The sequence below is a fragment of the Onthophagus taurus genome, chromosome 10 (genome assembly GCF_036711975.1).
Source record: "Onthophagus taurus isolate NC chromosome 10, IU_Otau_3.0, whole genome shotgun sequence".
In the NCBI taxonomy this organism is placed as follows: Eukaryota; Metazoa; Arthropoda; class Insecta; order Coleoptera; family Scarabaeidae; genus Onthophagus; species Onthophagus taurus.
In genome coordinates this window covers 10,720,626-10,744,083 of record NC_091975.1, presented here as the reverse complement: position 1 = coordinate 10,744,083, position 23,458 = coordinate 10,720,626, and the positions used below count along the sequence as shown (strand labels likewise).

Here is a 23,458-nt window from a genome sequence, read left to right as displayed (position 1 = left end):
GCCCTCTGAAAGCTTTAGTTAGTGGTGAATCATCGATAAGGAGAATGTAGTCTTCTGTAGTTTTTAACAAACAATTTCTAATCTGCCATGAACAGTATGTAGACTTCTACCAGCAGTAAATAGCCCTCTGAAAGCTTTATTTAGTGGTAAATCATCGATAAGGAGAATGTAGTCTTCTGTAGTTTTTGACAAACAATTTCTAGTCTACTATTAACAGTATGTAGACTTCTACCATCAGTAAATAGCCCTCTGAAAGCTTTATTTAGTGGTGAATCATCGATAAGGAGAATGTAGTCTTCTGTAGTTTTTGACAAACAATTTCTAGTCTGTCATTAACAGTATGTAGACTTCTACCAGCAGTAAATAGCCCTCTGAAAGCTTTATTTAGTGGTGAATCATCGATAAGGAGAATGTAGTCTTCTGTAGTTTTTAACAAACAATTTCTAGTCTGCCATGAACAGTATGTAGACTTCTACCAGCAGTAAATAGTCCTCTGAAAGCTTCATTTAGTGGTGAATCATCGATAAGGAGAATGTAGTCTTCTGTAGTTTTTGACAAACAATTTCTATTCTGCCATTAACAGTATGTAGACTTCTGCCAGCAGTAAATAGCCCTCTGAAAGCTTTATTTAGTGGTGAATCATCGATAAGGAGAATGTAGTCTTCTGTAGTTCTTGACAAACAATTTCTAGTCTGCCAATAACAGTATGTAGACTTCTACCAGCAGTAAATAGCCCTCTGAAAGCTTTATTTAGTGGTGAATCATCGATAAGGAGAATGTAGTCTTCTGTAGTTTTTAACAAACAATTTCTAGTCTGCCATGAACAGTATGTAGACTTCTACCAGCAGTAAATAGCCCTCTGAAAGCTTTATTTAGTGGTGAATCATCGATAAGGAGAATGTAGTCTTCTGTAGTTTTTGACAAACAATTTCTAGTCTGCCATTAACAGTATGTAGACTTCTATCAGCAGTAAATAGCCCTCTGAAAGCTTTATTTAGTGGTGAATCATCGATAAGGAGAATGTAGTATTCTGTAGTTTTTGACAAACAATTTCTAGTCTGCCATTAACAGTATGTAGACTTCTACAAGCAGTAAATAGCCCTCTGAAAGCTTTATTTAGTGGTGAATCATCGATAAGGAGAATGTAGTCTTCTGTAGTTCTTGACAAACAATTTCTAGTCTGCCATTAACAGTATGTAGACTTCTACCAGCAGTAAATAGCCCTCTGAAAGCTTTATTTAGTGGTGAATCATCGATAAGGAGAATGTAGTCTTCTGTAGTTTTTAACAAACAATTTCTAGTCTGCCATGAACAGTATGTAGACTTCTACCAGCAGTAAATAGCCCTCTGAAAGCTTTATTTAGTGGTGAATCATCGATAAGGAGAATGTAGTCTTCTGTAGTTTTTGACAAACAATTTCTAGTCTACTATTAACAGTATGTAGACTTCTACCAGCAGTAAATAGCCCTCTGAAAGCTTTATTTAGTGGTGAATCATCGATAAGGAGAATGTAGTCTTCTGTAGTTTTTAACAAACAATTTCTAGTCTGCCATGAACAGTATGTAGACTTCTACCAGCAGTAAATAGCCCTCTGAAAGCTTTATTTAGTGGTGAATCATCGATAAGGAGAATGTAGTCTTCTGTAGTTTTTGACAAACAATTTCTAGTCTACTATTAACAGTATGTAGACTTCTACCAGCAGTAAATAGCCCTCTGAAAGCTTTATTTAGTGGTGAATCATCGATAAGGAGAATGTAGTCTTCTGTAGTTTTTAACAAACAATTTCTAGTCTGCCATGAACAGTATGTAGACTTCTACCAGCAGTAAATAGCCCTCTGAAAGCTTTATTTAGTGGTAAATCATCGATAAGGAGAATGTAGTCTTCTGTAGTTTTTGACAAACAATTTCTAGTCTACTATTAACAGTATGTAGACTTCTACCAGCAGCAAATAGCACTCTGAAAGCTTTATTTAGTGGTGAATCATCGATAAGGAGAATGTAGCCTTCTGTAGTTTTTGACAAACAATTTCTAGTCTGCCATGAACAGTATGTAGACTTCTACAAGCAGTAAAAACCCCTCTGAAAGCTTTATTTAGTGGTGAATCATCGATAAGGAGAATGTAGTCTTCTGTAGTTTTTGACAAACAATTTATAGTCTTCTATTAACAGTATCTAGATTTCTACCTGCAGTAAATAGCCCTCTGAAAGCTTTATTTAGTGGTGAATCATCCACAAGGAGAATGTAGTCTTCTACAGTTTTTGACAAACAATTTCTAGTCTGTCATGAACAGTATGTAGACTTCTACCAGCAGTAAATAGCCCTCTGAAAGCTTTAGTTAGTGGTGAATCATCGATAAGGAGAATGTAGTCTTCTGTAGTTTTTGACAAACAATTTATAGTCTTCTATTAACAGTATCTAGATTTCTACCTGCAGTAAATAGCCCTCTGAAAGCTTTATTTAGTGGTGAATCATCCACAAGGAGAATGTAGTCTTCTACAGTTTTTGACAAACAATTTCTAGTCTGTCATGAACAGTATGTAGACTTCTACCAGCAGTAAATAGCCCTCTGAAAGCTTTAGTTAGTGGTGAATCATCGATAAGGAGAATGTAGTCTTCTGTAGTTTTTAACAAACAATTTCTAATCTGCCATGAACAGTATGTAGACTTCTACCAGCAGTAAATAGCCCTCTGAAAGCTTTATTTAGTGGTAAATCATCGATAAGGAGAATGTAGTCTTCTGTAGTTTTTGACAAACAATTTCTAGTCTACTATTAACAGTATGTAGACTTCTACCATCAGTAAATAGCCCTCTGAAAGCTTTATTTAGTGGTGAATCATCGATAAGGAGAATGTAGTCTTCTGTAGTTTTTGACAAACAACTTCTAGTCTGCCATTAACAGTATGTAGACTTCTACCAGCAGTAAATAGCCCTCTGAAAGCTTTATTTAGTGGTGAATCATCGATAAGGAGAATGTAGTCTTCTGTAGTTTTTGACAAAGAATTTCTAGTCTACTATTAACAGCATGTAGACTTCTACCAGTAGTAAATAGCCCTCTGAAAGCTTTATTTAGTGGTGAATCATCGATAAGGAGAATGTAGTCTTCTGTAGTTTTTGACAAACAATTTCTAGTCTTCTATTAACAGTATCTAGATTTCTACCAGCAGTAAATAGCCCTCTGAAAGCTTTATTTAGTGGTGAATCATCGATAAGGAGAATGTAGTCTTCTGTAGTTTTTGACAAACAACTTCTAGTCTGCCATTAACAGTATGTAGACTTCTACCAGCAGTAAATAGCCCTCTGAAAGCTTTATTTAGTGGTGAATCATCGATAAGGAGAATGTAGTCTTCTGTAGTTTTTGACAAAGAATTTCTAGTCTACTATTAACAGCATGTAGACTTCTACCAGTAGTAAATAGCCCTCTGAAAGCTTTATTTAGTGGTGAATCATCGATAAGGAGAATGTAGTCTTCTGTAGTTTTTGACAAACAATTTCTAGTCTTCTATTAACAGTATCTAGATTTCTACCAGCAGTAAATAGCCCTCTGAAAGCTTTATTTAGTGGTGAATCATCGATAAGGAGAATGTAGTCTTCTGTAGTTTTTGACAAACAATTTCTAGTCTTCTATTAACAGTATCTAGATTTCTACCAGCAGTAAATAGCCCTCTGAAAGCTTTATTTAGTGGTGAATCATCGATAAGGAGAATGTAGTCTTCTGTAGTTTTTGACAAACAATTTCTAGTCTACTATTAACAGTATGTAGACTTCTACCAGCAGTAAATAGCCCTATGAAAGCTTTATTTAGTGGTGAATCAGCGATAAGGAGAATGTAGTCTTCTGTAGTTTTTGACAAACAATTTCTAGTCTGCCATTAACAGTATGTAGACTTCTACCAGCAGTAAATAGCCCTCTGAAAGCTTTATTTAGTGGTGAATCATCGATAAGGAGAATGTAGTCTTCTGTAGTTTTTGACAAACAATTTCTAGTTTGCCATTAACAGTATTTAGTCTTCTACAAGTAGTAAGTAGCCCTCTGAAAACAAGCTCCATCTTTGATAAATCTTCTATTTGCAATATCTAAACTTTTGGCAGCAATCTCTTATCTTTGGCAAAATTTTCTAGTCTTTTATTTGCAGTATTTAGTTTTCTACCAGCCTTGAAAAGTCTTCTTCAAGCTGTTATCATCATCATTATCATGACAACCCTTCGTAAGCCTCCAAGATCCTCTTCCATTCCGACCTATTACGCATTCTATTACGATAGTTAGTTATGCCTAGAGTACTGATATCTTCCTCCACCTGGTCCAGATGTCACCAGATATCTCAGCCTGGACCGTTGGGTCTTTTTCCGGTTGGTATTTGTTTTAATATCTTTCTTGGGGTCTCTTCATTCTTACAACATGTCGTAACTAACTCCAAGTCTTCTGCAAACTTTATCTTTGATTAATCTTCTGTATGAAATATATCTTCCATTTGCAATGTCTAAACTTTTGGCAACAATCTTTAGTCTTTGGTAAACAATTTCTAATATTCCAGTAACAGCATCTAGTCTTCTATCAGTATTAAATAGCCTTCTGCAAACTCTGTCTCGTGATAAATCTTCTTTAAGGAGGGTGTAGTTTTTCATTTGCAGTATCTAAGCTTCATTTTTCATCAAATGAACTATAATAAGCAAAAATAAAAGTAAGATCTTACATCACAAAAAATTTTGGATGCATCCAATCAAAACCTGGGGCTTTACCTAATTTAACATCTTTCAGGGTATCTCTTAGCTCATTTATTATAAATTCTTTTGAAAACTATGAACTAGTAGGTGCATTTGCCTGTGATTTTTTAACGTGACATTATTCACCAAATTAATCAGAAGACACCAAACTCCTCTGCTTGAATTTTTAAAAATCCAGTGATTCGATTTGATTTCAACATTTTGAAGTAACTCATCGGGTATTGTTGAGCCCCAGAGTCCATGCAGGCTTGATATAGCTGTACACATTCAATATTCCATCCGGAAATACAAGTATTCCTTCCTGTATCTTCTAGGGATTTTGTTCTGGGCTGTTGTTATAACTATTTTCACGAATCTATTGTATTATTTTGTTTTGTTCGATTAATAATTAAGTATTTATGCAAATCAATTTTTACAAATTAATTATACAAACAATAAATCACACAATAGTATATTAAAAAACAAGTTTCGTAAGACACGTTTGAATGAGTGAAACGTGTTTTTTATACTATTTTTTGGAATTCGCGGTTTATCCTTTTTTTCTTCTCAAAAATAAAATAAATTTTGACAATGTAGGGAAGTACATAGGTATGTAGCATTTGAATTGACAATTAGAACCTGTCAAAACACAAAATGTATTTACCTGAGAAAAATGTTTCATGTACACCTCCCAAAATAAGAGAAATTGCTCAGAGTTCAATGTCCTCATCATTGTGGACCTTGTATTCGATGTTAAGAACGTGTTTAAACATCCATAGACAAACTTGTCACATTGACAACTAGAAAAATTAATGACGCAATGTGACCAACTTGAACTGGTTCCATAAAATGTTACTAAAATCCCATTACAACATCGGATGCTGTAAGGACTTTCCAAGAATTTCTTACAGCACCCGTTTGAGTTCTGTTATAGCTACAAATACTTCTACTATTATATTTTTAAATTAAAGAACATGAATCTCAGAGAAAAAAATAAATTGTAGGGTCATGGAGACATCTATTAACTAAATTTTTAAATTTACGAACTAAACATAAAAACGAGCCTAAATAAATACGTCTGTGCAAGAAAGAGGTAACTCTTTTAGAAGAGTGTTATCGTAGACAAAGCTTAAACGCGTTAATTTTACGAGTGTCTTTTAAGATTGATTTTTAATCGCGATGGTTATAAAAATTAAAGAGTTCGATAAAAGGAAATATGTTCACTTATCTTATTTCTTTCCGGAGATGTGACATGTCAGTTAAAAATGGCTGGCTGACCTTGACCTTGAGGGATGGGTATTCTTCGGTGTTAGAAATTTAGTTCTTGGGTCCTTCGGGAACAGGATGGAAGATTGGACTCGAACTCAGGTATGGTTTCGATTTCTTCGAAGATAATTCTTCTTGTTTACTTCTAAGTTTAGATTTAGGTTAGAAAATTTAAGGTTAATTTGACGTAAATTCGACAACACTTGCCTCTAGCCAAATTTGAACTCCCTCCGGTGTCAATTTGCGCGGCCTTATATACCCTTTTTGGACACAGGCTTCTTGGATATCCGAATTTGATCGTCTCAATTTGACTCCGAGCTCTCCGATTGGTTGATTAAGTGGCGGGAATTATAAATTACACAGGTTAGCCAAAATAATTACTTTTTTAAAGAAAATAACTGTCAATTTTGAAAACATTCGAAATTATTAATAAACTTCAAATTTGATTAAGATTCCGTAATTTTGTAGCTAATTTTTCGTTTTTTAAGATAAACGCGCTTTCGGGTGTCAATTTCCTTTGAAAAAGTCATAATTTGATGTTGACGTTTGAAAATGCAAAATTGGAATTTAAATATATAAAATGATACAGAAATGGATGAAATTGCGCCCTATGGGTTAAATCGATACAATTTATCGATCTTGCGTGTTTTTAGAATCTAAAATCGTCTGAAAAGTTGCTAAAATCAGTACCTGTCAAAAATGTAAATGACAAGGTCAAATTTTTTTTTGCACATAGCCCTAATTTTTCTTAAATCTAAACGAAAATCATAACAAAACGTAACTAATTAAAGTTGGCGAATCCACAGATTCTTTGTTATAAATAAAATCAATAGAACCAAAAAAAAAAATCAATCAATATCTTCTGCAACCCAACTTACACGAGCGTTTATTTTGGGTTGCCTAGATTTGTTGACACTTAATTTTTGGCATTTTTGTCGTTAGGTGTCGTTCCAGTTCCACTGTTTGCATTGTTTTGTTTTCCTATTTGCCCCGGGATCACGTGTATTTGTTTGCGAGTGTGAAGGCCAAGCTGACGTTTCGTACCCTGACGTCAATTTATAGTCCTCCGAGCTCGAAATCGCGTAAACGTTCGGTAAAAATTCTCGTCGAGCGAATACGGGGCCCCCCGACAGTTTCACTTTGTCATCATCAAGTAGTGTGCTCTGGTCAACGACGTTCATCAGATATTTGCCAACCAATAATATTATTAATATTAATATAGCGTGCAGTGACTATGACATATTAATATTTTCCTGGTGATGTGATCTAAAACTAAATCAGTACGAAATAAAAACAAGTGAAAAATTTGATTGTTTTGTTTCGTTTCGCTTTTTTTTATTTTTTGGAGTGATTCATTTTTTTATTTCGCGATTCTTATTGAATATATTCATGTGACCTTTTCGGAATTTATATTTGTGTTTATGTGTGTGTGTGCACGCGTTATTTTTCAACGAGAGGAGGATAAATAAATTATGTTAGAGAAAGAAAAAACGATTTTTAGAAAGGCGATTTAAATAGCACGTGTATTTTCTGGATTTGTTTGTTGTTTTCATTTTTTTTACATATTAATTTTTGGATTTCTTTTCTAAATAATATTTCGCTTGGAAATTTATTGAGTCATGTTCGCGGTCGAAGTCTTGGGACTTGTAAACGTTTATTTATTATCGTGGAACCGATAAACCGTTTTACTTTTGGTTTTTTCAAGGTCCAAAGATCGCTGGCCACCATTTTTTGTTACGCTTACGTTTCATAAAAGTGTTGGTAAGTTTTTTTTTTTAGCAAAAATTGTTTTCTAATTTTTTTTATAACGTTGTTTACGTATCATTGCGAAATGATCTATTATGTAGTACATTGAATAAACGAAATCGATTTTAATATAACTACTATGTTGTTATCGCGTGTTTCTACTCGTTTATTATTTTTTAGGTCAGTTGTAAACAACTAATTTATTTTTGTACTCAAAATAAAATTTTCAGAGTGATTTAAATAGAATGTAATTGACTGTTTGTTAAAGAAATATTTTTAAGAATTTCAAAGAAACTTCAAAATAGAAAACGTAAAACCATCAAAACATTTCATCATCCAAAAACATTTGTTTATGTTATTTTAATTCAAAATAATCATCAAATGATTATCTTTTATCTCACTTATACTATTTTATTATTACTATTTTGATTAAGAAATGTCATTTGTCAAAATGTTATACGTGTGAAGTTAGTCGCTATAGACTTGACACTTTTCTGCACTCTCCTCAATGTGCTATAACATCTTTCAACGGAACAACTAGTTAGTTTTAGAACTGTATTTTGATATTATGAGCAACAACTAAATTGGATTACGATGCTGAGAAATACAACTGATGAGTTATCATTCTTGCTATTCATTCACAAATAGGCCCCCTTCACATTTAAAATCAGTCTCTCCAGTTGCTACATCATCAAAGTCTATATATTGGTTATTTCTTCTCTTCCTGGTTGTCTTGTTGTTGCTATTAAGAATAAGACGACGATGATAAGTTCGTTAAGTGTAAATTGCTGAAATTTCTGCCAAATTCTGCCTCCATGTTAAAAGTTGGTGAAATAAGAAATGGGTGAAGACATCGATGAGAGGTTATAATGGGGAGAAGATCGTACATTGGGAACTGGATGGTCGGCGATAAGTCCATTACTCAGATTAAAAAAGTTTTACACAATTGGACTGCGTTATACATCACTTGACTAAGCGACGTTTTATCGTTTTTAGAGATTCTCATGCTGTCTGGTAGGTAAAGGTGTAACTTATTCAAACTTTTAATTTTGACATATTTGTCAACTTCATAAAAAATCCTTCAAAATGAGTCCAAACTCGACATATTTAACTTTAATATTAATGAAAGTACAATCACTTCCGGTTTGAAACGTCAATTTTGACATATTTGTCATCTTCATTAAAAAACCTTTAAAATGAGTCCAAACATGACGCGCTTATCTCAAAAAACAAAAAAGTTAGAATAAAAAACATTAAACTCTAAGTAAGCAACATGAAGATAGCAATTTAATTTTTAAATATTAATACCAACCTTAATTTTTTTATTTTTTTTGTATTACATTTTTGTTTTTGCGACAAATATTAAAACGTTTTATAAAAATTAAGAATCTCAAAATGACATTGACATTTCAAACCGGAAGTTGCTTATATCTCGAGTAATATTGGAATTAAACGTATCTTGTTTGGGCTCATTTTAAAGGATTTTTCACGACGATTACAAATATGTCAAAATTGACGTTGACATTCTTAACCGGAAGTTGACCATAACTTCATTAATATTGAAGATAAATATGTCGTGTTTGTACTCATTTTAAAGGATTTTTAATAAACATTACAAATATGTCAAAATTGAGGTTGACATTTTAAACCTGAAGTTAGTTATCATATAATACACAAATGGACAACTTCATGGTGTTCTTTTATGATGTATTCTTTATTAAAATACCTTTAAAATGAGTCCAAAGATGACGCACTTATCTCAAAAAACAAAAACGTTTGAATAAAATGCATTAAACCCTAATTTAATTTTTAAATATTAATACCAACCTTAATTTTTTATTTTTTTTGTATTACATTTTCGTTTTTGCGACAAATATTAAAACATTTTATAAAAATTAAGAATATGTCAAAATGACATTGACATTTCAAACCGGAAGTTGCTTATATCTCGAGTAATATTGGAATTAAATGTATCTTGCTTGTACTCATTTTAAAGGATTTTTAATGAAGATTACAAATATGTCAAAATTGAGGTTGACATTTTAAACCTGTAGTTAATTATCATATAATAGAAGTTTTATAATTGAAGTTAATCTAGATTAGTCACTTTTCCGCACTTTCTTTTTATTTTTAACGTGCTTTTTTGGGTCATTACACATTGATTTAAAAAAAAAACGCCGATTTTTAAGCCACATGATGATTCTTGAATTTTTCCCAAGTTTCTTAATATTTCTTTTGTTAACTTGTAACACTTCGTCCTTAATTTCATTTTACAACTTTTTAAACTTTAATTTTGTAAATTAGTAATTAATAATCTGATTTCGAGTTTGATATGTGAACTTTTTTAACAAAACAAAAAGAAATATTAAAAATCTTGTTTGTAAAATGGATAAGATGAGAGATGTTAATCAATTTGTAGAATCTCTGAAGATGGCCAAGGGCCGAAACTGGTTAGAGTTATATTCTATGTAAAATAAAAATCAGTTTAAAAGTACAAAATCAAACTCTAGATTTGTCGCTTAGTCAAGTGATGCAAACAGCCAATTATATTCCCTCATATTCAAAAAATCATAATAAATCAGAGCTTTCATAAATCGTTATGAAATTATCAACACTTGTAGTACAAATTATAAGCTTTTCAATGAAAGAAACAGACTTTGAAAATATCTTTTACTTTTTGAGATATAAATTTTTTAACATTTTCTCATTTTTCAGTTTACACAGTTATATTCACTCATATTCAAAAAATCATAATAAATCGGAGCTTTCATAAATCGCTATGAAATTATCAACATTTGTAGTAGAAATTATAAGCTTTTCAATGAAAGACACGGTTTATCAAAAAAAAAAGTAATTTTTGAGATATTAATGTTTATACATCGGTTTATACAATTATATTCCTTTATCTTCAAAAATTCATAATAAATCGGAGCTTTCATAAATCGCCATGAAATTATCAGCATTTGTAGTACAAATTATAAGCTTTCCAATGAAAGAAACAGATTTTGAAAATATCTTTTACTTTTTGAGATATAAATTTTTTAACTTTTTCTCATTTTTCAGTTTACACAGTTAATTCACTCATATTCAAAAAATCATAATAAATCAGAGCTTTCATAAATCGTTATGAAATTATCAACATCTGAAGTACAAATTATAAGCTTTCTAATGAAAGAAATAGATTTTGAAAATACCTTTTAGATTTTGAGATATAAATTTTTTAACATTTTCTCATTTTTCAGTTTACACAGTTATATTCATTCATCTTCAAAAAATCATAAGAAATCAGAGCTTTCATAAATCGTTATGAAATTATCAACATTTGTAGTAGAAATTATAAGCTTTTCAATGAAAGAAACTGTTTAAAAAAAAAAAAAAAGAATTTTTGAGATATTAATGTTTATACATCAGTTTATACAATTATATTTCTTAATTTTCAAAAATTCATAATAAATCGGAGCTTTCATAAATCGCCATGAAATTACCAACATTTGAAGTACAAATTATAAGCTTTTCAATGAAAGAAACAGATTTTGAAAATATCTTTTAGTTTTTGAGATATAAATTTTTTTACATTTTCTTATTTTTCAGTTTACACAGTTATATTCACTCATATTCAAAAAATCATAATAAATCGGAGCTTTCATAAATCATTATGAAATTATCAACATTTGTAGTAGAAATTATAAGCTTTTCAATGAAACGGTTTATATAAAAAAAGAGTAATTTTTGAGATATTAATGTTTATACATCGGTTTATACAATTATATTCCTTTATCTTCAAAAAATCATAATAAATCGGAGCTTTCATAAATCGCCATGAAATTATCAACATTTGTAGTACAAATTATAAGCTTTCTAATGAAAGAAATAGATTTTGAAAATATCTTTTAGTTTTTGAGATATAAATTTTTTAACATTTTCTCATTTTTCAGTTGACACAGTTATATTCACTCATCTTCAAAAAATCATAATAAATCAGAGCTTTCATAAATCGGTATGAAATTATCAACACTTGTAGTAGAAATTATAAGCTTTTCAATGAAAGAAACGGTTTATCAAAAAAAAAAGTAATTTTTGAGATATTACTGTTTATACATCGGTTTATACAATTATATTCCTTCATCTTCAAAAAATCATAATAAATCGGAGCTTTCATAAATCGCCATGAAATTATCAACATTTGTAGTACAAATTGTAAGCTTTCCAATGAAAGAAACAGGTTTTGAAAATATCGTTTAGTTTTTGAGATATAAATTTTTTTACATTTTCTCATTTTTCAGTTTACAGTTATATTCACTCATCTTCAAAAAATCATAATAAATCGGAGCTTTCATAAATCGTTATGAAATTATCAACACTTGTAGTAGAAATTATAAGCTTTTCAATGAAAGAAACGGTTTTTCAAAAAAAGGAGTAATTTTTGAGATATTAATGTTTATACATCGGTTTATACAATTATATTCCTTAATTTTCAAAAATTCATAATAAATCGGAGCTTTCATAAATCGCCATGAAATTATCAACATTTGTAGTACAAATTATAAGCTTTCCAATGAAAGAAACAGATTTTGCAAATATCTTTTAGTTTTTGAGATATAATTTTTTTAACATTTTCTCATTTTTCAGTTTACACAGTTATATACACTCATATTCAAAAAATCATAATAAATCAGAGCTTTCATAAATCGTTATGAAATTATCAAGATTTGTAGTAGAAACTATAAGCTTTTCAATGAAAGAAACGGTTTTTCAAAAAAAAGAGTAATTTTTGAGATATTAATGTTTATACATCGGTTTATACAATTATATTCCTTCATCTTCAAAAAATCATAATAAATCGGAGCTTTCATAAATCGCCATGAAATTATCAACATTTGTAGTACAAATTATAAGCTTTCTAATGAAAGAAATAGATTTTGAAAATATTTTTTAGTTTTTGAGATATAAATATTTTTACATTTTCTCATTTTTCAGTTTACACAATTATGTGCACTCATATTCAAAAAATCATAATAAATCAGAGCTTTCATAAATCGTTATGAAATTTTCAACATTTGTAGTAGAAATTATAAGCTTTTCAATGAAAGAAACAGTTTTTCAAAAAAAAGAATAATTTTTGAGATATTAATGTTTATACATCGGTTTATACAATTATATTCCTTAATGTTCAAAAATTCATAATAAATCGGAGCTTTCATAAATCACCATGAAATTATCAACATTTGTAGTACAACTTATAACCTTTCCAATTAATGAAACAGATTTTGAAAATATCTTTTACTTTTTGAGATATAAATTTTTTTACTTTTTCTCATTTTTCAGTTTACACAGTTAATTCACTCATATTCAAAAAATCATAATAAATCGGAGCTTTCATAAATCGTTATGAAATTATCAACACTTGTAGTAGAAATTATCAGCTTTTCAATGAAAGAAACGGTTTTTCAAAAAAAAGAGTAATTTTTGAGATATTAATGTTTATACATCGGTTTACACAATTATATTCCTTAATTTTCAAAAAATCATAATAAATCGGAGCTTTCATAAATCGTCATGAAATTATCAACATTTGTAGTACAAATTATAAGCTTTCCAATGAAAGAAACAGATTTTGAAAATATCTTTTAGTTTTTGAGATATAAATTTTTTAACTTTTTCTCATTTTTCAGTTTACACAGTTATATTCACTCATCTTTAAAAAATCATAATTAATCGGAGCTTTTATAAATCGTTATGAAATTATCAACACTTGTAGTAGAAATTATAAGCTTTTTAATGAAAGAAACGGTTTTTCAAAAAAAAGAGTAATTTTTGAGATAGTAATGTTTATACATCGGTTTACACAATTATATTCCTTTATTTTCAAAAAATCATAATAAATCGGAGCTTTCATAAATCGCCATGAAATTATCAACATTTGTAGTACAAATTATAAGCTTTCCAGTGAAAGAAACAGATTTTAAAAATATCTTTTAGTTTTTGAGATATAAATTTTTTAACATTTTCTCGTCTTTCAGTTTACACAGTTATATTCACTCATATTCAAAAAATCATAATAAATCAGAGCTATCATAAATCGTTATGAAATTATCAACACTTGTAGTAGAAATTATAAGCTTTTCAATGAAAGAAATGGTTTATCAAAAAAAAAAAAGTAATTTTTGAGATATTAGTGTTTATACAATTATATTCACTCATATTCAAAAAATCATAATTAATCGGAGCTTTCATAAATCGTTATGAAATTATGAACACTTGTAGTAGATATTATAAGCTTTTCAATGAAAGAAACGGTTTTTCAAAAAAAAGATTAATTTTTGAGATATTAATGTTTATACTTCGGTTTATACAATTATATTCCTTAATTTTCAAAAAATCATAATAAATCGGAGCTTTCATAAATCGCCATGAAATTATCAACATTTGTAGTACAAATTATAAGCTTTCCAACGAAAGAAACAGATTTTGAAAATATCTTTTAGTTTTTGAGATATAAATTTTTTAACATTTTCTCATCTTTCAGTTTACACAGTTATATTCACTCATATTCAAAAAATCATAATAAATCGGAGTTTTCATAAATCGTTATGAAATTATCAATATTTGTAGTAGAAATTATAAGCTTTTCAATGAAAGAAACGGTTTTTCAAAAAAAAGAGTAATTTTTGAGATATTTATGTTTATACATCGGTTTACACAATTATATTCCTTTATCTTCAAAAAATCATAATAAATCGGAGCTTTCATAAATCGCCATGAAATTATCAACATTTGTAGTACAAATTATAAGCTTTTCAATGAAAGAAACAGATTTTGAAAATATCTTTTACTTTTTGAGATATAAATTTTTTAACATTTTCTCATTTTTCAGTATACACAGTTATATTCACTCATATTCAAAAAATCATAATAAATCAGAGCTTTTATAAATCGTTATGAAATTATCAACATTTGTAGTAGAAATTATAAGCTTTTCAATGAAAGAAACGGTTTTTCAAAAAAAAGAGTAATTTTTGAGATATTAATGTTTATACATCGGTTTATACAATTATATTCCTTAATCTTCAAAAAATCATAATAAATCGTAGCTTTCATAAATCGTTATGAAATTATCAGCATTTGTACTACAAATTATAAGCTTTTCAATGAAACAAGCAGCTTTACAAAAAAAGATTTAGTTTTTAAGATATTAATTTTTTAGACAATTAATACAAACAACTTTTTAATCAAAAATTACCTCAACCTCACGCGACTCATTGTGTAACTAACCTTAATTAAAACCATATTCAATTAAATTTTAATCATTTTTTCTTATTAATTAATTAATCAATTACCCGCGAAATTAATTAACTTCTCCTTTCTTTTTAAGATAAACAATTCCTTTCAAATAATGGCTGATTACAACGAGGATTTCTTCTTTGATCCCGGAATTGCGATTAAACAAGAACCCGTAAACGAAAACGTTACCATTTCTGCGAGCGTCCCAATCCCCGGACGTCGCCAAATGGACTTATCCGACCTCCAAGACGTCCAATATCCATTCGAAGCGACTCAATCCCCATCATATCAAGACATTTCCCAATTACAAACTCAGTGTGAACCGATTTTGGGGGCAAACACAATGTGGGGCTCCCGAGACATCGTCGAACCGATTACCAAACAAGAATGCATGAATTTAGACGATTATGAAATCTTTAACGTCGATAAATCCGATTTGATTCAAGACGCGAGTTTGGTCGAGATGAACGCAAACGATGATTTTTTAGATTTAAATTTTGATGATTTAATTTTACCAGATGAAACTCTAAATGGGTTGATTCTCCAACAATCAACGCCTCCAGTACCTAATAGATATGTTTCTCCTATACAAAACGTTGTTAATAATAATTTTTCTAACAATACGAGTTTGTTGGCGAGTTCTTGTCCTTCTGGAGGGATGGGTTATTATCGAGACGCGATGGAATTTACCAATACAAATAATACTAATTTTAATCAATTTAATAAATCTTCTTATATAAATTTGAATTTGAATCAAAATTTAAATCAAAATAACCGATTATTACCGAATTCTTCGAATCCTCCAAGCCCTGCTGGGACTTTATCCCCCAAAAAAAGCGCGTTACACGATTTATTAATGAAACCATCTCAACCCGAATCTCCAGTATTAGGAAAATTAACCCCCACGAAATCAACAAGCCCCACAATAAGCGGGATCAACCCCTCGATTGTTGCAAGGATGGGGAAACCGTATAACTCGAGATTATCAACTTCCGCACCGACGAATTCAGCGATGGATTTTATTTGGCAAAGGAGGGAGCCGAGGAAACATTTGTTATCAACGAGTTCGATGGCGGAAGCTGGGAGTACTTCTTCGTTATCAACTGGGGGGGTTTTGAGCCCTGAAGCGCACGATTTTTCGCATGATGAGCAAGAATTCGAAGAAGATAGCGATCATTACGAGGATTTTTCATCAGATGATGGTAATAAAATAATTTTCGTACTCAATATGTTAAAAGATTAAATCGTTTTAGATGTATTGTGATAATTATTGTTATCCTTGAACCTATCTCGCTAAAAGAATCACTTTATCACTAATAAAAAAAAAATATTTTCTAAAATCATAGAGATTAACGATATCTATTTATCTTACAATACAAATTAGATAAGGAAAAAATAAATATTAATTTTTATCATTATTTATTTAATTTATTTAATTTATTAATTCGTTAAATTAAGGTGATTCTGATGACGATGAAGATCACGCTTCGAGACAATCGAAAAAAGAACGTTTCTTTTGGCAGTATAACGTCCAAGCGAAAGGCCCAAAGGGTCAACGTCTCGTCATGAAAACAAAAATGGAAAATCCGCACGTTTTGCATGAAATAACCGACCCGGTTTTTAGCACGGAATGCGCGGTTCGCGGAATTAAGCACAGCGGGAAAGCTCGAAAAGGCGATGGGAATGATTTGACGCCGAATCCTAGGAAGTTGTTTAGTATTGGGAAAGAGTTGGATAAACTTGGTAGGATTATTAACGATATGACGCCGGTTAGCGAGTTGCCGTTTAATGTTCGGCCGAAATCGCGGAAAGAGAAGAATAAATTGGCGTCGAGGGCGTGTCGGTTAAAGAAGAAGGCGCAACACGAAGCTAATAAGGTTAAGTTGCACGGATTGGAGAGTGAACATAGTAATTGATTAAGTTAATTTTTTTTTGATATCTTCTAATTCATTTTTGTTCTGTAGAAAAATTAATGAGTAGTATTTGTCAACTTAAACAACTCGTTGGGGCGAAATTGCAAAGTAATTCGTTGGAGGCGCAAGAACAGATTAATAGTAACATAGAAAAGGTTTTAAAATCAACGTCAAGTGAGTTAATTTTTGATTATAAACTTCCTCTATTCCTTTCCTTCACTCACTTAATGATACTTATAGATTAGATTATATTTGGAAATACCAGAAAATGTTAAACTCAAAAAAGATAAAGTTGATTAATTTTTTCATAAGAAATAAAGTAATTTTGGAAAAGTGGATTTTTTTCACACTTTTCTTTATTTTGTTTGAAAATTGCAGATTATTTAAAAAAAAAACGATTTTTTCATGAATAGCCAAGCCATTACTAAGGTAGCAATTGTATCCAGATAATAATCCAAATAATCTACACTTCTGTCAACAGTATTACCAATGTTTACTTTCCCATTTTCAATTTCTTTTTTTGTTTTGCGAGCTGCCTCATCTACCAGCTAGATACAGCTTTTTATCATTAGCAAATACTCTACAACAAGCAGTATCTACTCTTTTATTTGGAATATCCAAATAATTCCAATTATATTAGTTAGACTTTTGTCAGCAGCTTTTATTACCAGTATATATTTTTATGAGTCTATAGCTGTACTGACGGTAATTATTCTTACTTAATACTTATTTTATTCCTAATATCTATGTAAACTCTAATTTTACTGTTTTGTTGATCTTCTTGTAGTCGTGCCTGTAGATGCCTATTTAGGCGAAACACTTGTAGCACCGATACTAAAAAACATTTAAAATAAAACATCGTTTAAGCTGTAATACAGATTTTTGATTAACATTTAAAACTGAAACGATGAAACTGGAACAAACCTTAGCTTTATTTATTACCAGTGTTTACGTATATATTAGCATTATCTACATAACTCTTATATAGACTATTATCTAATTATCTAAACTTCTACCAGCAGTATGTAGTCTTGTGCAAGTAGTAGTTTAGTACCTAGTTTTCTATTACTATTTTTAAATTATCATCTTTTTGACACTTTCAAGTTATGCGAAAATATTAGTTTTAACTCAATACATTTTTACTCAATATTTTTTTAATCCAACCCAACGATTATTTTATACAGCGTTTAAAAGAGAAAGCTTTGAGCTTTAATTTAGAATAAGTCTCATTCCTTAATTTCAATAAATATGGCTTCCAGGAATTTTTAAATTAGCATGTTTTTTGGCACTTTTAGGTTATACGAAAATGTAAGTTTTATTTCAACATTTTTTTTCTCTATATTTTTCCAATCCAACCCAACCATTATTATACATCATTTTAAAGAGAAAGCTTTGAGCTTTAATTTAAAATAAGTTTCATTCCTTAATTTCAATAAATACGGCTTCCAGGAATTTTTAAATTAGTATCTTTTTTGACACTCTTAGGTTACACAAAAATGTAAGTTTTGTTTCAAAAATTTTTTTTTTAATATTTTTCCAATCCAACCCATCAATTATTATACACCATTTTAAAGAGAAAGCTTTGAGCTTTAATTTAGAATAAGTTTCATTCCTTAATTTCAATAAATACGGCTTCCAGGAATTTTTAAATTAGCATCTTTTTTGACACTTTTAGGTTATATGAAAATGTAAGTTTTGTTTCAACATTATTTTTCTTAATATTTTTCCAATCCAACTCATCAATTATTATACACCATTTTAAAGAGAAAGCTTTGAGCTTTAATTTAGAATAAGTTTCATTCCTTAATTTCAATAAACACGGCTTCCAGGAATTTTTAAATTAGCATCTTTTTTGACACTTTTAGGTTATACGAAAATGTAAGTTTTGTTTCAAAATTTTTTTTCTTAATATTTTTCCAATCCAACCCTTCAATTATTATACACCATTTTAAAGAGAAAGCTTTGAGCTTTAATTTAGAATAAGTTTCGTTCCTTAATTTCAATAAATACAGCTTCCAGGAATTTTTAAATTAACATCTTTTTTGACACTTTTAGGTTATACGAAAATTTAGGTATTTCAAATTTTTTTTTCTTAATATTTTTCCAATCCAACCCATCAATTATTATACACCATTTTAAAGAGAAAGCTTTGAGCTTTCATTTAAATAAGTTTCATTCCTTAATTTCAATAGATACGGCTTCCAGGAATTTTTAAATTAGCATCTTTTTTGAGACTTTTAGATTATACGAAAATGTAAGTTTTGTTTCAACATTTTTTTTCTCAATATTTTTCCAATCCAACCCATCAATTATTATATATCATTTTAAAGAGAAAGCTTTGAGCTTTAATTTAGAATAAGTTTCGTTCCTTAATTTCAATAAATACGGCTTTCAGGAATTTTTAAATTAGCATCTTTTTTGACACTCTTAGGTTATACGAAAATGTAAGTTTTGTTTCAACATTTTTTTTCTCTATATTATTCCAATCCAACCCTACAATTATTATACATCATTTTAAAGAGAAAACTTTGAGCTTTAATTTAAAATAAGTTTCATTCCTTAATTTCAATAAATACGGCTTCCAGGAATTTTTAAATTAGTATCTTTTTTGACACTCTTAGGTTACACAAAAATGTAAGTTTTGTTTCAAAAATTTTTTTTTTAATATTTTTCCAATCCAACCCATCAATTATTATACACCATTTTAAAGAGAAAGCTTTGAGCTTTAATTTAGAATAAGTTTCATTCCTTAATTTCAATAAATACGGCTTCCAGGAATTTTTAAATTAGCATCTTTTTTGACACTTTTAGGTTATATGAAAATGTAAGTTTTGTTTCAACATTATTTTTCTTAATATTTTTCCAATCCAACTCATCAATTATTATACACCATTTTAAAGAGAAAGCTTTGAGCTTTAATTTAGAATAAGTTTCATTCCTTAATTTCAATAAACACGGCTTCCAGGAATTTTTAAATTAGCATCTTTTTTGACACTTTTAGGTTATACGAAAATGTAAGTTTTGTTTCAAAATTTTTTTTCTTAATATTTTTCCAATCCAACCCTTCAATTATTATACACCATTTTAAAGAGAAAGCTTTGAGCTTTAATTTAGAATAAGTTTCGTTCCTTAATTTCAATAAATACAGCTTCCAGGAATTTTTAAATTAACATCTTTTTTGACACTTTTAGGTTATACGAAAATTTAGGTATTTCAAATTTTTTTTTCTTAATATTTTTCCAATCCAACCCATCAATTATTATACACCATTTTAAAGAGAAAGCTTTGAGCTTTCATTTAAATAAGTTTCATTCCTTAATTTCAATAGATACGGCTTCCAGGAATTTTTAAATTAGCATCTTTTTTGAGACTTTTAGATTATACGAAAATGTAAGTTTTGTTTCAACATTTTTTTTCTCAATATTTTTCCAATCCAACCCATCAATTATTATATATCATTTTAAAGAGAAAGCTTTGAGCTTTAATTTAGAATAAGTTTCGTTCCTTAATTTCAATAAATACGGCTTTCAGGAATTTTTAAATTAGCATCTTTTTTGACACTCTTAGGTTATACGAAAATGTAAGTTTTGTTTCAACATTTTTTTTCTCTATATTATTCCAATCCAACCCTACAATTATTATACATCATTTTAAAGAGAAAACTTTGAGCTTTAATTTAAAACAAGTCTCATTCCTTAATTTCAATAAACGCGGCTTCCAGGAACTTTTAAATTGGTATCTTTTTGACACTATTAGGTTATACGAAAATGTAACTTTTGTTTCAACATTTTTTTTCTCAATATTTTTCCAATCCAACCCATCAATTATTATATATCATTTTAAAGAGAAAGCTTTGAGCTTTAATTTAGAATAAGTCTCATTTCTTAATTTCAATAAACACGGCTTCCAGGAACTTTTAAATTAGCATCTTTTTTGACACTTTTAGGTTATACGAAAATGTAAGTTTTATTTCAACATTTTTTTTCTCTATATTTTTTCAATCCAATCCATCAATTATTATACATCATTTTAAAGAGAAATCTTTGAGCTTTAATTTAGAATAAGTCTCATTCCTTAATTTCAATAAATACGGCTTCCAGGAATTTTTAAATTAGCATCTTTTTTGACAAGGTTATACGAAAATGTAATTTGTTTCAACATATTTTTTCTCTATATTTTTCCAATCCAACTCATCAATTATTATACATCATTTTAAAGAGCAAGCTTTGAGCTTTAATTTAGAATAAGTTTCATTCCTTAATTTCAATAAATACAGCTTCCAGGAATTTTTAAATTAGCATCTTTTTTGACACTCTTAGGTTATACGAAAATGTAACTTTTGTTTCAACATTTTTTTTTTCTATATTTTTCCAATCCAACCCATCAATTATTATACATCATTTTAAAGAGAAAGCTTTGAGCTTTAATTTAGGATAAGTTTCATTCCTTAATTTCAATAAACACAGCTTCCAGGAATTTTTAAATTAGCATCTTTTTTGACACTTTTAGGTTATACGAAAATGTAAGTTTTGTTTCAACATTTTTTTTCTCAATATTTTTCCGATCCAACCCAACAATTATTATACATCATTTTAAAGAGAAAGCTTTGAGCTTTAATTTAAAATAAGTTTCATTCCTTAATTTCAAAAAATACGGCTTTCAGGAATTTTTAAATTAGCATCTTTTTTGACACTCTTAGGTTATACGAAAATGTAAGTTTTGTTTCAAAATTTTTTTTCTCTATATTTTTCCAATCCAACCCAACAATTATTATACATCATTTTAAAGAGAAAGCTTTGAGCTTTAATTTAGAATAAGTCTCATTCCTTAATTTCAATAAACACGGCTTCCAGGAATTTTTAAATTAGCATCTTTTTTGACACTTTTAGGTTATACGAAAATGTAAGTTTTATTTCAAAATGTTTTTTCTCAATATTTTTCCAATCCAACCCATCAATTATTATACACCATTTTAAAGAGAAAGCTTTGAGCTTTAATTTAGAATAAGTTTCATTCCTTAATTTCAATAAACACGGCTTCCAGGAATTTTTAAATTACCATCTTTTTTGACACTTTTAGGTTATACGAAAATGTAAGTTTTGTTTCAACATTTTTTTTGTCAATATTTTTCCAATCCAACCCAACAATTATTATAGATCATTTTAAAGAGAAAGCTTTGAGCTTTAATTTAAAATAAGTTTCATTCCTTAATTTCAATAAATACAGCTTCCAGAAACTTTTAAATTAGCGTATAATGTTGTTGTTTTTAAGGAACAAGAATAGCTGGACACACAACCGATTATGTTAATAAAATCCTCGATCATGTAAAAGGTGGAGTACCAAATGGAGGTTTGGAAGAAATTTAAATGTTAAGATAAATAGAGATACGACCAAATTATTAAATCATTAAGTTATAAAGGAATCTCCATGCTATTTTAGGCATGTACCAAAAAGATTTAAAAACTTATTAATGCTTTAATTTTAACTTGTTAATCAATAATTACAATTCATTAAGAATTATAGTTTATTTTAGTTTTGTTTAGATACGATTTGTTTTAGTTATTTAAAATACTAATTTATTATTATGATAATATTATTGTAGAAGGAAAAGATTTTTTTTATATAAATACTTTGTTAAATTGTTTTTGTCGTTTTGAGGGTGATATTAATTAGGTTTAATTAATATGTAATTAGACTAGATTTGATTAAAATGGTTTTAATGAATCAAAAAGAAATGTAGTGCAAAAATAACCTAAAACTGAAGCCATTTCTTTATGAACCTTGAAAAGAAATAAGTAACATATTTATTTGTGCCATATTTTTGAGCAATTTCATTCAATATTTGCATTACATTTTACATTTTAAATAGATATTAAGTTAAATTTACGGTTATCATAATTTATTGATAAAAATAGTTCCTATTAGAAAATAAACTTATGAATCAAATCCACATTAATTTGGGCTTAAATTGAAAGGAAATTGTAAATAATCTGTTCAAATCTTGCCTTGAAAAAATAAAAACGCTGAAAAGTTTTTATCAATAAAATATCTAAAACTAAATTTAATGTTAATCGTATTTTACTTGGCAAATTTGATTAATAGGTTGAAATTGGGAGTGGGGCAGCTTTTTACCCATTTAAATCACAGAAAATATTATTTTATATACTAGAGTTGTGTTCAGTTTGTGATAAAGGTTAGGTTTAGAGCTTTTTCGTTTAAGGTTGAAATATGTTAATAAGTACATAGTTTTTTTGTTATTTTTATAAAAAAAGCTGTTTAAATTAACTTCTACATCCTTTTTTTAACAATAAATAAGTAAAGTTAGTTTTAATAAAACTATGTACAGGGTAATGAAGGTTTTTGTTGCTATATTTGACTTAAAATGTAAAGAAAAGGGCTGTGTTTAGGTAGAGAAGTTAATATTTAAAAGATTTAATGTTGTTGGGCCAAGTAAAATACAAAAAATTGTTTAAAACTTGTTAAGTATTTTAATGATGTTTAATGATATATTTATACACCAAATAGATGTATTTTTACATATTCAAGAATA

General features: G+C 28.8%; 1 protein-coding gene across 1 annotated transcript; it reads left to right on the top strand.

Moving 5' to 3' along the window:
* Positions 1 to 7,618: 7,618 nt before the first annotated feature.
* Positions 7,619 to 22,607, top strand: LOC111423204 (repressed by TOR). The gene is made up of 5 exons (XM_023056451.2): positions 7,619 to 7,729; positions 15,087 to 16,197; positions 16,454 to 16,903; positions 16,960 to 17,082; positions 22,180 to 22,607. Exons 2-5 carry the CDS (start codon positions 15,108 to 15,110, stop codon positions 22,272 to 22,274), a joined length of 1,758 nt encoding a protein of 585 aa, XP_022912219.1. The 5' UTR covers positions 7,619 to 7,729; positions 15,087 to 15,107; the 3' UTR covers positions 22,275 to 22,607.
* Positions 22,608 to 23,458: the final 851 nt, after the last annotated feature.